Below are 14,092 nucleotides of genomic sequence, written 5' to 3'. Positions count from 1 at the left end.
TTCGTCATGATATGAACCCTTTAAAATCAGGACAAAATGCTTAAAGTCAAAATTACGCAAAAGTTCATGCAATAAAATGCTGGTGATCATTGTAATAGTTTTCTGTATATATATTTCATATTCTTTAATGTCTTACATGTAGTCTAATGTGGTTTATTGGTGAATCTGAAAGAAGTCATTTTAAAATAGATAGAAGAAATGTATTTATATAATACTATACTATATAAATATTGTAGTATATTAGTTATATAAGAGACTTATTTGTATACCAATATAATTTATATAATATATAGAATATTATTATTATTATTATTATTATTATTATTATTATATTTTGTGTTTCTATGTAATTTAATAATAATAATAAAGTCTTATGGTGAATCTGTAAGAAGTCAAAAATCTAAGCTATTTCTGTAATATGCAATAACAAATCAATATAATATATGAAATATAATTCATAATGTATTACTCTTATTATTTGTTTTATGTTATTTTACTAGTTAGCAATTTTTTTCTTTGCAGACAATGTTGTAAATTATATTTACCAACTGTTGATTTGCTTTTATGCTTTAATAATAATAATAATGATAATAATAATTATTCTTAGTAGTAGTAGCAGTATATTTTTGTTTCTTTATATATATATATATATATATATATATATATATATATATATATATATATACTATAAAGTAGTTATTTTCCTAGCAAATAATGTTTTTAATTTAATAATAATAATAAAGTCTATTGGTAAAACTGTAAGTCATCATAAATGTTAGCTATTTCCATACTATATATAACAATACAATATAATATATTTAATTTCATTTATTAGTTGTTATAATTATTATTTGTTTTTGTTATTTTACTAGCAATTACTATTCTTGTAGACAATGTTGTAAATTGCGTTTACCACCTGTAGATTTACTATTATAATTTAATAATAATAATAATAATTATTATTATTATATATATATATATTGTGTGTATTTTTTACTATACAGCAGTTATTTTCCTAGCAAATAATGTTTTTAATTTAATAATAATAATAAAGTCTGTAAGTCATCATAAATGTTAGCTATTTCTATACTAGATATATCAATACAATATAATATTTTACATTTCATGTATTATTTATTATTAGAATTTTTTATTATTATTAGCAATAATTGTTAGCAATTATTTTCCTTGCAGACAATGTTGTAAATTGTATTTACCACCTGTTCACTTACTAATAATTATCATTAATTGGAATTGTACCAGCTTTATTAGTATTTAGTAGCATTATCGTAAACTTTTTTTTTTTTCATTTCTGCATATAAATATGGCCTGGAAAGTAAATCACATTCTTCAGGCATCTGCCACAGCGAGTCTTTATGAAAGCGGGCGTTTGTTACGAGGTCAGAGAGCAAATGAAAGCAGAGACGAGGTTAATCCAATCGTGATTGATTGTTGATGTCTGCCGTGGACGCTGTAGGTCATTCTGTAGTCGTTCATTTAGCTGACGTGTGTCATGCGCTCTCAAGTTTGTTTGGCCAAATGTGGCCTTGACAGTTTCCCTGTTTGCTGCAAACCATGAAGGGCAAATGCGAAGATACAAAACACAACGTTTACTCCTCCATTACTCTCCCGTTCAGGAGCGATCTGTCTGGATCTACTCCAATGAGAATAGTGTTTAATTTTTCCAAAAGTACACCATCCAACAACCATCCTGAAATCCATAAGACTAGAGCTGTGGGATTGTGAATTCACAGGGTTTGACAGTCTACAGCTTTTAAAGACGAATCAGGGGGAATGAATCTCTCAGGATAGATTATATTGACTTTTCTTAAAGGTAGCAATGCCTCATATTTTAATCTTTTTTTTTAAACAGCCCTAAAGCATTTGCAGCTCTCTAACTTTCTCTAACTTTTAAATTGTGTATTTGGTGTGTGTTCAGTGTGTAATGCATGCTCTTATCTGACATATTATGTTCATCTCAAAACTGATTCCAGGTCAGTCCACGTCTGGATCCATCGGGGAGGTCGCCATCCAGGTGGACCTGATCTCACACCCCGGCACTGGAGAGCACAAAGTCAGCGTCAAAGGTAAAACACACAAACACACACACACACACACCGAGCTGTTAATTCATGATTAAGATGCTCTGAAGTCTAAATTACTCGAATTCGCATGTTTCTCTTAGCCACAGACACTGTATTCTTTTAATGAGTTGTAGTGTAATTTCACTGATAAAGCGTTTGGGTTGTGAGAGGCGTTTGCTGCTGCTCTAATTAGCAGAATGAAAGTTTCCTCTCGCTGTAATGGCTCTCATCTGGGCGCTTTATCAAGAGCTCAGGATCTGTTAATGAGCTCCATCTCTACAGGAGACACGAAAACTGGACTGCAGAGAGACACCTGCACAACAAACTCAATTAATGACCACAAACACTGCTTAATAACAGACTAGATAACTAGCCCATTGTATGAAAAATCAATAAAAAAAAGTGTGAAAAGACTAAATGACACAATCTAATCAAAACAGTATTAGTGACTTTGCATTATTATGAATTTATGACTTTGAGGAATGCCACAAAACAGACATTATAATATTCCTAATTAACTTTCTCCATGATTTATTGTTGGTAATAAATTTGTATGCTGCTGCTAAGCAACTTGGCACATTAATATGACATTAAAAGATCAGATTTGCATCATCCAGTCAGTTATGTTTTATAAGCACAGCATGTGAGTTCATTTTGTTAGGAAAATTTCAGTCTTAATTAAAGAAGAAAAAAAAAAATTATATATATATATATATATATATATATAAATATTCAGTAATTGAGACTTATCTCACAATTCAGACCTTTTTCTCACAATTCTTAGTTTATATGTCACAGTTCTGGCTTTATAAACTCAGAATTGCAAAATTGCTTAAACTCAGATTTGTGAGATATACATGCAGAATTGTGAGAAAGTTGCAATTCAGAGTTTATAACATGCAATTCTGAGAAAAAGTCAACATTGTAAGATATTATTAAGATGTTAAGATTTTAAACTCTGAAATGTGAGAAAAACATCTGAATTGTGAGATATAAACTCAGTTGCTATTCCTTTTTTTATCTAAGGCAGAATACATCAAAATTTCACTGTGTGTTACTTAGGGGTGGGAATCTTCAGGCACTTTGCGATCCAATCCGATTCCAATTCTAGGAGTCACGATCTGATTCCAAAATGATTCTTGATCTACATTTTCCCCCAAATAATTCTTCTGCTGTGCAAATACATCTTTACAACCTTACATTTTAACATTTTAATTTTTGTTTATAGTTGGAATCTCTGTATGTCACTACTGCCATCTTAAAAGTATAGGGTGTGAATCTTCACTGGTTTCATGATTCAATTCAATTGCAATTTTCATTATCAACTCAATATCACTATTCATCACATTATTACTGCACATGGCTACATTTTCATATAAATTTTATATCATATAATTTATTTTGTGCAAACTTTATTTTTTATTATATAAACAGGCTACTTTTTAAAACAGTCACTTATTTAAAATAAGTGTTCTTTAAGTATCTAAAAGTTTTCAGACAATAGTTATGGGTATTTTTTTTTTTCCTCAGCATTATTGCCGTTTGATTATTACTGACGAGTGGCAGCTTTAACAGACTGTATTCACACTAATGCACAGATCTATTTCAATATATCAAATGTTTTGTCCTGCTCTGAAAACATAACTGACTGTGTGAACATCAATTTTGTATATGTATTCAAAAATGGAAGTGCATTTACCCACAGCCGCAATCAAACTTCAGGACAACAAACACAAATCGCACATGAAAGTCCGTCAGTGCGCGAGTTACGTGCATGTAATAGTACTGCATTCCAAACGGCATTAATGAAAGCATATCTAAAGTAAAACACAGTGGGTGGAAGCACACACTGTCAAGCAATGTGCACGTGTCTAACAGCTTTGACACCGACCGCGGAAAGCGCTGCGCTATGAAACCCGTTCATTTCAATTGCTTGCGCCGCGCGAGGACGGCTTGTTTCTGCGTCGACCAAAGCGCACCCGCAGCGAAGAGCACCACTGGCGTGCAAGCCGTGCTTAAAGTTCAAAATAGTTATAGAACGCTTATAGAAATAGAACGCTTTCCGCATTCGGTGTGAAAGCCGCTTCTCACAGCGCAAATTCCGTGCAATGAAGCCAGCCACGTCTCTAGTGCGCACACGTGCCACATGCATGAATAAAAAAACAAGCTCAGAAATATTCAGAATCGTTGAAGAGAGAATCGCGATGCATCAGAGAATCGATTTTTTTCTCCCACCCCTAGTTACTTGCTATTTTTTGTATTTTATTTTTGAAATTTACTAGCAGGTTATAAGTAAAATCGTTTCAAAGTAAATCCTATCTGATTTGATCCAATCCGATGGCCAAGATCCAATCAGATTACTTCTGAACAACTGGCCCTTGGTTTAGTTACAGTACATACAGTCCTAGAGCTGGTTTGAAAGCTCTAGTAAAACACATCAGAGGTGAAATATCTTTCTTGTACCTGATTATGTGACTCTGTAATGACTGTATGTGATATAGAAGTCATATAGTTAAACATGACTCACTTGTATTTGATGATTAACTCAAGAGCATCCTCTTATTCTTTGCAGTTGTGGGTGTGAACAATATCAACTGGCAGACGAATGCCATGTTTCGCCCCTTCGTGGAGGTCAACGCCATCGGCCCGCACCTGGCTGACAAGAAACGCAAGTTTAGCACCAAAACCAAGAATAACAACTGGTCTCCAAAATACAACGAAACATTCCAGTAGTGAGTATTCATTTCATATACAAACTGAACCTGTCTATATTCATAACAGTTGGTGTTTATAGAAATATATAAAAAAATACCATGTTATATGTATATACCCATATATATGTATATACCCATGTTTTTTGGGGATATGTACCCAAATATGGTACAAAAAGCACTGCCCATGTTTAGTAACATATACACTAAACTTCAAAACTTATTTGGGCTATGTAAGATTTTCTGTGTTTTTGAAAGAAAACTTATATGCTCAGCAAAGCTGCATTTATTTGATCAAAAATACAGTTAAATACTGTAAAAATGTGAAATATTATTGCAATTTAAAATAGCGGTTTTCTATGTGAATATATTGTAAAATGCAATTTATTTCTGTGATAAAAGCTGAATTTTCAGCATCATTACTCCAGTTTTCAGTGTCACATGATCCTTCAGAAATCATTCTAATATGATGATTTGCTGCTCAACAAACATTTCTGATTATTATCAGTATTTAAAACAGTTGTGCTGCTTGATGTTTTTGTTAAAACTGTGATGAATAGTAAGAAAATAAGTAAAAAAAGAAAGTAAGAAAAATCCTTTACAACATTATAAATGTCTTTACTGTCACTTTTGCTTAAATTAATGCATCATCGCTGAATAAAAGTACTTTTGAATAGCAGCGTATATCAAAGTATCACAGAATTGATTTATAAGAGTTGGATGTGAATCTCACAGGATTCTATATTACTGAAAATGTCATGATTAGATACGTGATCACTATTATTCCCTCTGTAATCTCATTTCACTCAGTCACCGGGCCCTCATTTTAAAAGTTTTACAGAAAGAAATCGTACTTTTGAAAGATCGATGTAAAACTCAGTAGCCTAATAAAAGTTATTTTATTTTATACGGAGCTCTTGGACCAGGCGAATATTTCTCACTTTATCTCTTATTATTGGGCCCCTTTGCTCGTGAAATAAATGAATCACGTCTGACTGTAAATAGAGCATTCGACATCAGCGATCGTCTCGTCTGCTTCCTGGTTTTTGACTGATCGCCTTTAAGCTGCACAAATGCACTTGAACAAGAGCACAGAAACCAAGCGTCCACGTGAAGATTTACTTCTGACAGTCTCATTTTAAGCTTGTGAAGGAAAAGATAATTAAGAAAGGCTTTCCAGAACAGTTGGCTCAACAAAAAGCCCCGCATTTGGCTTTTCAAAGGCGTTCGAGTAAAATGCGACGGAAGCCCGGCACAAACTCAATGACACACTGAATTAACCTCTCTCTTAGAGCGCACGTAAAATAGCGTGAACTCAAAGCCCACCTTTGGATATTAAGGGCCTTTTAGCTTAATGGAGTCTTAAGCCTTTTTTGTGTGGAATCATAAAAGAGCTCCTGTGTGGCGCTTTTCACTCTGTAAATGCAATTTCTGTGTCTGATAAACATTAAGCTGACCGGGTTACAGAAACGCTGCATGATATGCCTGTGGAAAAGATGCATTGGACAAACATCTTGGTGCATGTTGTGCTAGCTGTTACGACAGTCGTCTCAGACTTTCTGAACACATGAATCGTGTCATTGTAGAGATGCTCTATTCACAGTCAGCCATGAAGTTGAAATAGCATTTGATACACAAGCAAAAGAGGTCAATAAAAGAGGATCAATACGATAAAATGAGTACTATTCAACATGAGTCAGTCTGCTTTACGTACAATAAAATACAGTAGCTTTTGAGGCTGACATGACTGAACAAAATCTTCCGAGGATGTCATTTTAAACATAAAAGTACCATTTATTTTATTCATGTTTTAAAATGCTTTGACATCTATGAGTCAAGATATTCTGGAGGGTTGAAATTTAAAGATAATGTCATTCCTACGTACAAATATGTGCATTATTTGCACTTTTAAAATGTCTGAATCATACTGGACTATTTTTGACCTTTTGGTCCCTTTTGGTCGAATACATTTCTGGTTTCATTATGCACATCATGCAGCAGTTATTGAGTTTACTAATTTATATGGGTAAAACTTAATCTTCAGATTTATTAACATGAGTTAATACATTAACTAACAATATAAAATATATTTTCTAAGCATTAATTAACCTCTCTTAATGTTAAAAAAAAGTAAAACCTAACAATTTACAGTAACACTTTCCAATAAGGTTCCATTATTTAATACCAATACTTGTACGCAATTTATTTATTTTATAAATCATTTATTTATTTATTAATAAATGCATTAAATAAGATAAATAAATACATTTAATCATTAATTGTTTGTTAATGTTAGTTCACAGTGCATTAACTAATGTTAACAAACACAACTTGTGATTTTTATAATGCATTAGTAAATGCTGAAGTTAACTAATGTTAACTAATGATCCTTATGGTAAAGTGTCACCAAAAACAAAACTAAAAAACTAACAATTTACAATAAGGTTTCATTTGTTAACATTAGTTAACTGCATTAGTTTGCATGTTCATTTTCTAATACAGTTGTATTTTTATTAACAAAGATTAGTACATGTTGTAAAATGTTAACACTTTACAATAAGGTTCATTAGTTAACATTAGTTAACCACTTTAGTTAACATGAACTAAGAATGAACAAAACAGCATTTATTAATCTTAGTAATTGTTAATTGCAGCATTTACTAATGCATTAAAATGCATTTTTGGAATCTTCCAGGGATTTTTGGAACGTTTCCGGAAATTTACCTAAAATTTTCGACCCCTTTGCAACCCTAATTTTAATGTTCATTTACTAATACATTTTTAAGATCAAATGTTTTATGTTTAGTTTCAGTTAATGCACTGAACTAAACATGAACAATTGTATTTTTACTAGCATCAAAGATACATGTTGTAAAACATATATTTCTTACAGTAAATTCATTTTAACTAATGCATTAACTAATGTTACCAAAAAAAGTGTAAAGTGTTACCAAAAATCCATTTGTTTATTGTTCATGTCTGTGTGCATTTACTAATGTTAACAAATACAAATTTAGATTTCTAAAATGCATTAGTACATTTTGAAATGTATTGTTTTTTAAGAGCTTATTGTTAGTTTATGTTAACTAATGCAGTAAACTGATGTTAAAAAAATGAAATCTTATTGTAAAGTGTCACCTATATGAGTATAAAGTTTAAGATCTACATCATTTTTTCAAAACAGTGTATTTTAATGTTTATTTTGGTTTATCTTGCCCCATTTTTTTTGAACTGTTGATTAGTTGAACTGCAATCAGTTTCAAACTCGTAACGTTTGTTTATTTGATCAAAGAGTCAAATTTGATGTGAATTAACATAAATGATGTTGTTGTGTCTTCCCCGTCCAGCGTGCTGAGTAATGAACACGGCCCAGAGGCCTACGAGCTTCACATCTCCGTGAAGGACTACTGCTTCGCCCGAGAGGACCGAATCATCGGCATGACGGTCCTTCAGCTCAGAGAACTGGCCGAGAAGGGCAGCCTGAACGCCTGCTACCCGCTCGTCAAGAGCGTTACCATGGACGAAACCGGCCTGACCATCATGAGAATACTCTCGCAAAGGACCAACGACGAAGTGGCCAAAGAGTTCGTACGTCTCAAATCGGACACGCGGTCGGCCGAGGAAGTGTCGTAGAGAACCGGCAGGCGGGGAGAACAGATGCGCGGTTGTGTTTGTTTTTGTGCATGTGTGTAAAACATCTGTTGGAATGTTCATTTTAAAACTACAAGTACGTACAAAAGTGTTTACCTACCGTATGCTCTCTATCAAATATTATATTCTACCGAGTTATGTTCAAGAGACAGTTTTGTATGACGATTAGTCTTTTTGAACAGATATCGTATTTGTTCAGATAAAGTGCCAAACCAAAAAAAAAAAAAAACGACAAAAAAAAACAATAGACTAAATACAAACGCATATGAATTATTGGTGAAGTTGGTATCTTTCTAAATTTGCTCGATTCTTTTGTCCGGTGTATATCATCCTCTCTTTAAGTGTGTAGCGGTTTCGTTCGTCTTCATTCTCGCACCGTTTTCGTTTGTTTGGTTTCGTTTTTCGCGTTTTTAACACACGGCACTGGTGGTGCATGTCTCGTTTTCTTGGTGACGTCTCTCTCCCATGTGTTCGCAGTGACTGTGGGCATCGGCTCGGACCCTCTCCCCTCCAACGTTTTGTATTTGAGTCGACTTTAAAAAGAGACCATTTTTTAAAATGGCGATGACTGCTACGAATCTCTTCATAAGTGTTTGTAATTTTATAGTCGTTGACAACAATGAAAACCGCCTCGAGCGCTGCCGGTCCAGGCAGGAGGGGTGGGATGTTCTTTTAGTTTGTTTTTGTTACATTACGTTTCCTTTTTTACCATAGGCTTTCAGCCTTTCTGAATTATCACTGTGAACATGGGCTCTGAAAGGCAAGCTTACATCACATTTGTTGACTGTTTGATATCATCTTTTTATTTTTTCAAACAAGTTTGATTCTAAAAAAAAAAATAAAAAAAGAAAAACTGCCAAAGTTATATGAAAATGTTCATACAAAAGCAATCCATGATCTGTATGGAAATCAGTATATACTATGTACACGTGCTACATACTGTACATTATGTTTCTAGTCGATGGGCCGGTTTTGAGTTCGGGATGATTTCTGTGAAGTTGTTTTATCTGGTATGAACGTGGTAAATGTTGCTTTACAGAAGAGTCACATCGATCGCCGTCATCTCATTTATTTTTGTTTACAGAGGAAAAAGTTTAACATTTGGTATTTATGCAACATTCCTATGTATTGCACTGATGGCAAATTGTATGTCATGTAAATATATTTAGTGAGAAATTGTAATGAAGGTCTCATTGTTTGTATTTTTAAGGAAAGCAACTTCTTCAACTCCCTATCAGCATTGAACAGCGGTTTATCGTTGAACATTCAAGTCCACTTCCAGAACAATTTACAAATAATGTACTCACCCCTTTGTCATCCAAGATGTTCATGTCTTTCTGTCTTCAGTCGTAAAGAAATTATGTTTTTTGAGGAAAGCATTTTTTAGGATTTTTCTCCATATAATGGACTTCATTGATGCCCCGATTTTGAACTTCCAAAATGTAGTTTAAATACTTAAAAAGTAAACAAATTTTTATTTTTCGAAAAAAATGACTGATCGTTTCGCTAGATAAGATACTTCTTCCTCGGCTGGGATCATTTAGAGCCTTTTAATCTGCATTTAAACTACATTTTGGAAGTTCAAAATCAGGGCACCAATGAAGTCCATTATATGGAGAAAAATCCTGAAATGCTTTTCTCAAAAAAACAAGTTCTTTACGACTGAAGACAGAAAGACATGAACATCTTGGATGACAAGTGGGTGAGTAAATTATTTGTAAATTGTTGTTCTGGAAGTGGACTTCTCCTTTAACGGAGGAAATTGTGAGGTTAATTTCACAAATACATGTCCAGGTCACCCCAAATTTAAAATAAGAAATTGCATTGACAATACTTTCTACACACATTCCCTGCTGATATATGATTCTGGACCACAAAACCAGTCATAAGTAGCACAAGTATATTTGTAGTAATAGCCAACGATCGAAAATTGTATGGATAAAAATGATTCGATTTTTCTTTTATTGCCAAAAAACTTTAGTATATTAAGTAAAGATTATGTTCCATGAAGATACTTTGTAAATTTCCTATCGTAAATATATTAAATGCATTGCTAAGAACTTCATTTGGTAATTTTAAAGGTGATTTTCTCAATGTTTAGATTTTTTTGCACCCTTAGATTCTAGATTTTCAGAAAGTATCTCAGCCAAATATTGTCCTATCCTAACAGACCACACATCAATTGTGAAAGATTATTTATTAAGGTTTCAGATGATGTATAAATCTCAGTTTCAAAAAATTGACCCTTATGACTGGTTTTGTGGTCCAGGGTGTCTCTCTCTTTTTCTCTCTCTATATATGTAGACAATCACACTATATTGGAGTGAATTATTAGACGTTAAAGACTGACGTCATGAGATTGACCTTATAATCCAGTTGTTCACTCTCTTGTTCAGTATTTTGAACTCGATGACAGTATTTGTTTTTAAAACAGCGACGGATCTCCTCACAGTATGTGGTAACAGATTCTGGATGTGACTGGCACACATAGGATGACAGCACGTTTTGAAACGGCAGTGTTTTGTCAGTTCTTCAGAAGTTTGAAATGCGACTGGTGAGCAGGAAGCTGTTCGCGGATCCAGAATGGCGCTTTGATGGACAGGTCACGTGACGTCTTCACCGCGCTCCTTTCAAGCGGAAAGCAGAGGGAAATTAAACGCAATACATTTGCGTTAAAAAAAAAAAAAATCTACGTAGCTCAACAGATGGTAAGACCGCAGATATAAACATACAGATTCTGTAGTTGCGGCTATTAGCAAGTTATTGACGATCGACGCCATATTGGAAAGGTCAAACGCGTGAGTGAACTGACAGATGAGGCGTGCTACAGACAGCGTCTGTTCCAAACATTAGTTCGTCATTAACGTCAGACCGTTTGGTTTAATGCAGATTATCTACCATTAAAGAGAAAACTGGCAAATGTTCTTGTACTACATGACATTATTAGAGTACAACATGATTAAGCTCTGCAATTTTGATTAGCGGTCATACTATCCGCCTTATTTTTCCTGTAAAAGCAGCCATGGCCATTTGTAAATATGGGTCTGGCTTCTGGTCTCATCCGCATCTAGCTATTTTTAGCTGTACAAAACAGTTTGTTTTGCTGTTTGATATTACAAATTGGTTTGTCTTACCATGTTATTTTAATGTATTATCTTAATTATGTAGTGTAAACAGTTTTATCGTTAATGAACTGGAAGTCTTGTCTATAGGCTTACTTCTGCATTGAATAATAAGGTTGATAGCGTTCTTAAATCAAGAAAGCCAACAGCAACTATAATATGTGCAGATATTTATGAAGAATAATTTGTCAAATGACAGATGTATTTTATAATAAAAAAAAAGCTAGAGTAAACTTAAGTAACTAAAGTACATATAACAATAATTACTTTTTATTTTATTCTTTAATGTTATCACTGAGATTGTTGTTTTTAGCTTGAAAAATAGTCTGATTGTCAAATAAAAAATAAATATAAAAAAATAGTTGTTTTATTATACTTTCTTTAATTCCAACGTACTATTAAGAAATTAAGGCATTTTCTGCATTTATTTTTACAGGTGTTTTACCTGTATTTTAATAGAAAATCTACTGGTATTTTTTTTTTTTTTTTTAATTTTAGAAAGTTATTGCAAATGAATATTATAAATTGCACTGTGAAAATTTACCAGCCAAAAAAAAAAAAAAAAATTAAATGCATAATGAATTATAATGTTAATGGCAGAAGCTTTATTGTGTACATTATAAACATCAAAAGTTGCCCTTTCCAAAATGGTGGTGATGTTGACGTCTCTGTTGAAAATGAGTCGAATGCAGCTTCCAGGTATCAGTGGTTTAGGCACCTGAAATCCAGCTCCAGAGGTCTGAGGTCTTGGATCTGGTAATTTTCTGCCAGGACATTTCCTTTAACCCTAAAACACAATGCATTTCAAATTCAAAATGCATGTAAAACACCTTTAAAAAACATGGAATATTCCTTCATATTAACACAACACATTGGGTCAAGTTTAAAGAGTATTCTTGTGCACCCGTTCAGTTTTATTGTGAGGAACCTCTGGGACAGACCTGTATGCTTCTGCATTACTGATTTTATATTACTCAGAATTCAGAGCTCGATGAATTATTGAGTCAGTATACCATATTCAATGCATTTACACACAGCGATTTGACCGCAGCATAGGAGGCAGTTGCTATGGAAACGCTGTATCTCAGCCTCCGAGTTCTGTGGGTGATGCTCCTCATGTCTTTGACCATAAAAACTGACATCTTAAAAACCGTAATCACCAAACCAGCAATCAGCTAATATTTCAGTTCTCGTGGGTCTATAGTGAAGCTTTGACCTGGTCATCAATCTCTCAGCCGTTCCTCAAAGGGAAAAGAGGCCTGGATTTAGAGTAATGTTGAATGCATTTGCTGTGTCTTTTACAGATGCAACTGAAAACCAGCTCACGCTTTGTTTGTTTTCTTGACCCTCGGTTTTCCCCTTTGGCCTCCACTGCATCTATCAACCACAGCAGATCAGATTTCACGAATTTTGTGTAATTTATACTAGTCACGAAGCTCATGCTGTCCATTCAGCCATGTTTTATGAAATGTTAATTATTTTTTTCTAGCCCATCCACTTCAATCAGTCACAACGGGAAAGAAAAACTGTTTCTCTTAGAGAACATTGTGAATTTTTCTGAAAATTCCTGGTAGTATTTTTCACCTCAGAAAAAGTTTCAGAAGAGAGATGTCTCAAACTGTGCCCAGATTTATTTATGTATTTATTCATTTATTTTTCTTCTATATAGTTTTTTTTTTCTTTTTCTTTTTTTTCACCATGTATTTAAGGCGCAAGAATACAAATCTTACATACAAATATACAAATAGGCTTTATTCATCACTTAATTTTATTCATGTTCATATATGATATAGACAAAAAATATCTAACATTTGACATGAATGTATTTTCTGGATTATGTGAATATATGGTAGACAAAACATATTTTTAAATGCTTTTAAGAAATATATTTATATATATATATATTTTAAATATTTTCAAAAATATACAAAAAAAAGCCCCCAAAAAATATACTGGCAGAATTTCTTTTTCACAAATATATCTTAAAACATATGTTAGCAAATATATTTTTGTCCATTTTTGGTATATTTAAATGTATATTTAAAATAATTAAAATATATATTTGATTTTTTTTTTGGCCATTATATATATATATATATAATTTATTTTTTTCACAATCTATTTCAGGGGCAAGAATACATTTTAAATCTTACAGTATACAAATATACAAATAGACTTTTCATCACTTAATTTTATTCATGTTCATATATGATATAGACGGAAAAAAAAATCTTACATTTGACATGAATGTATTTTCTGGATTATATGGATATATGGTAGGCAAAATATATTTTAAATGCTTTTAAGAAATATATTTATAGATTTTTTTTTAATAATTTAAAAATACTCCAAAAAAAGGCCAAAAAATATACTGGCAGAATTTTTTTCCCCACAGATATATCTTAAAACATATTTTAGCAAATATATTTTTGTCCATTTTCAGTACATTTAAAATAATTTAAAATATATATTTGAATTTTTTATAACTTGTTATATATATATATATATATATATATATATATAT

At 32.6% G+C, this 14,092-nt stretch overlaps 1 protein-coding gene across 3 annotated transcripts in view; it reads left to right on the top strand.

The window, feature by feature from the left end:
• The window catches only part of LOC127180653 (protein unc-13 homolog C), a 167,491-nt gene extending 157,863 nt beyond the window's left edge, over positions 1-9,628 (top strand). For all 3 annotated transcript variants that reach the window (XM_051134831.1, XM_051134832.1, XM_051134830.1), the window contains 3 exons: positions 1,995-2,087; positions 4,657-4,816; positions 8,143-9,628. In XM_051134831.1, the coding sequence (XP_050990788.1) occupies positions 1,995-2,087; positions 4,657-4,816; positions 8,143-8,428 (539 nt within the window). In that variant the 3' untranslated portion in view covers positions 8,429-9,628. The remainder of the gene's footprint in view (positions 1-1,994; positions 2,088-4,656; positions 4,817-8,142) is intronic.
• The last annotated feature ends 4,464 nt before the right edge of the window (positions 9,629-14,092 follow it).

Source organism: Labeo rohita, chromosome 18 (assembly GCF_022985175.1).
Source record: "Labeo rohita strain BAU-BD-2019 chromosome 18, IGBB_LRoh.1.0, whole genome shotgun sequence".
Taxonomy (NCBI): domain Eukaryota; kingdom Metazoa; phylum Chordata; class Actinopteri; order Cypriniformes; family Cyprinidae; genus Labeo; species Labeo rohita.
Note: the sequence above shows the minus strand (reverse complement) of the source record. Positions and strands in the feature narration are given on the sequence as shown.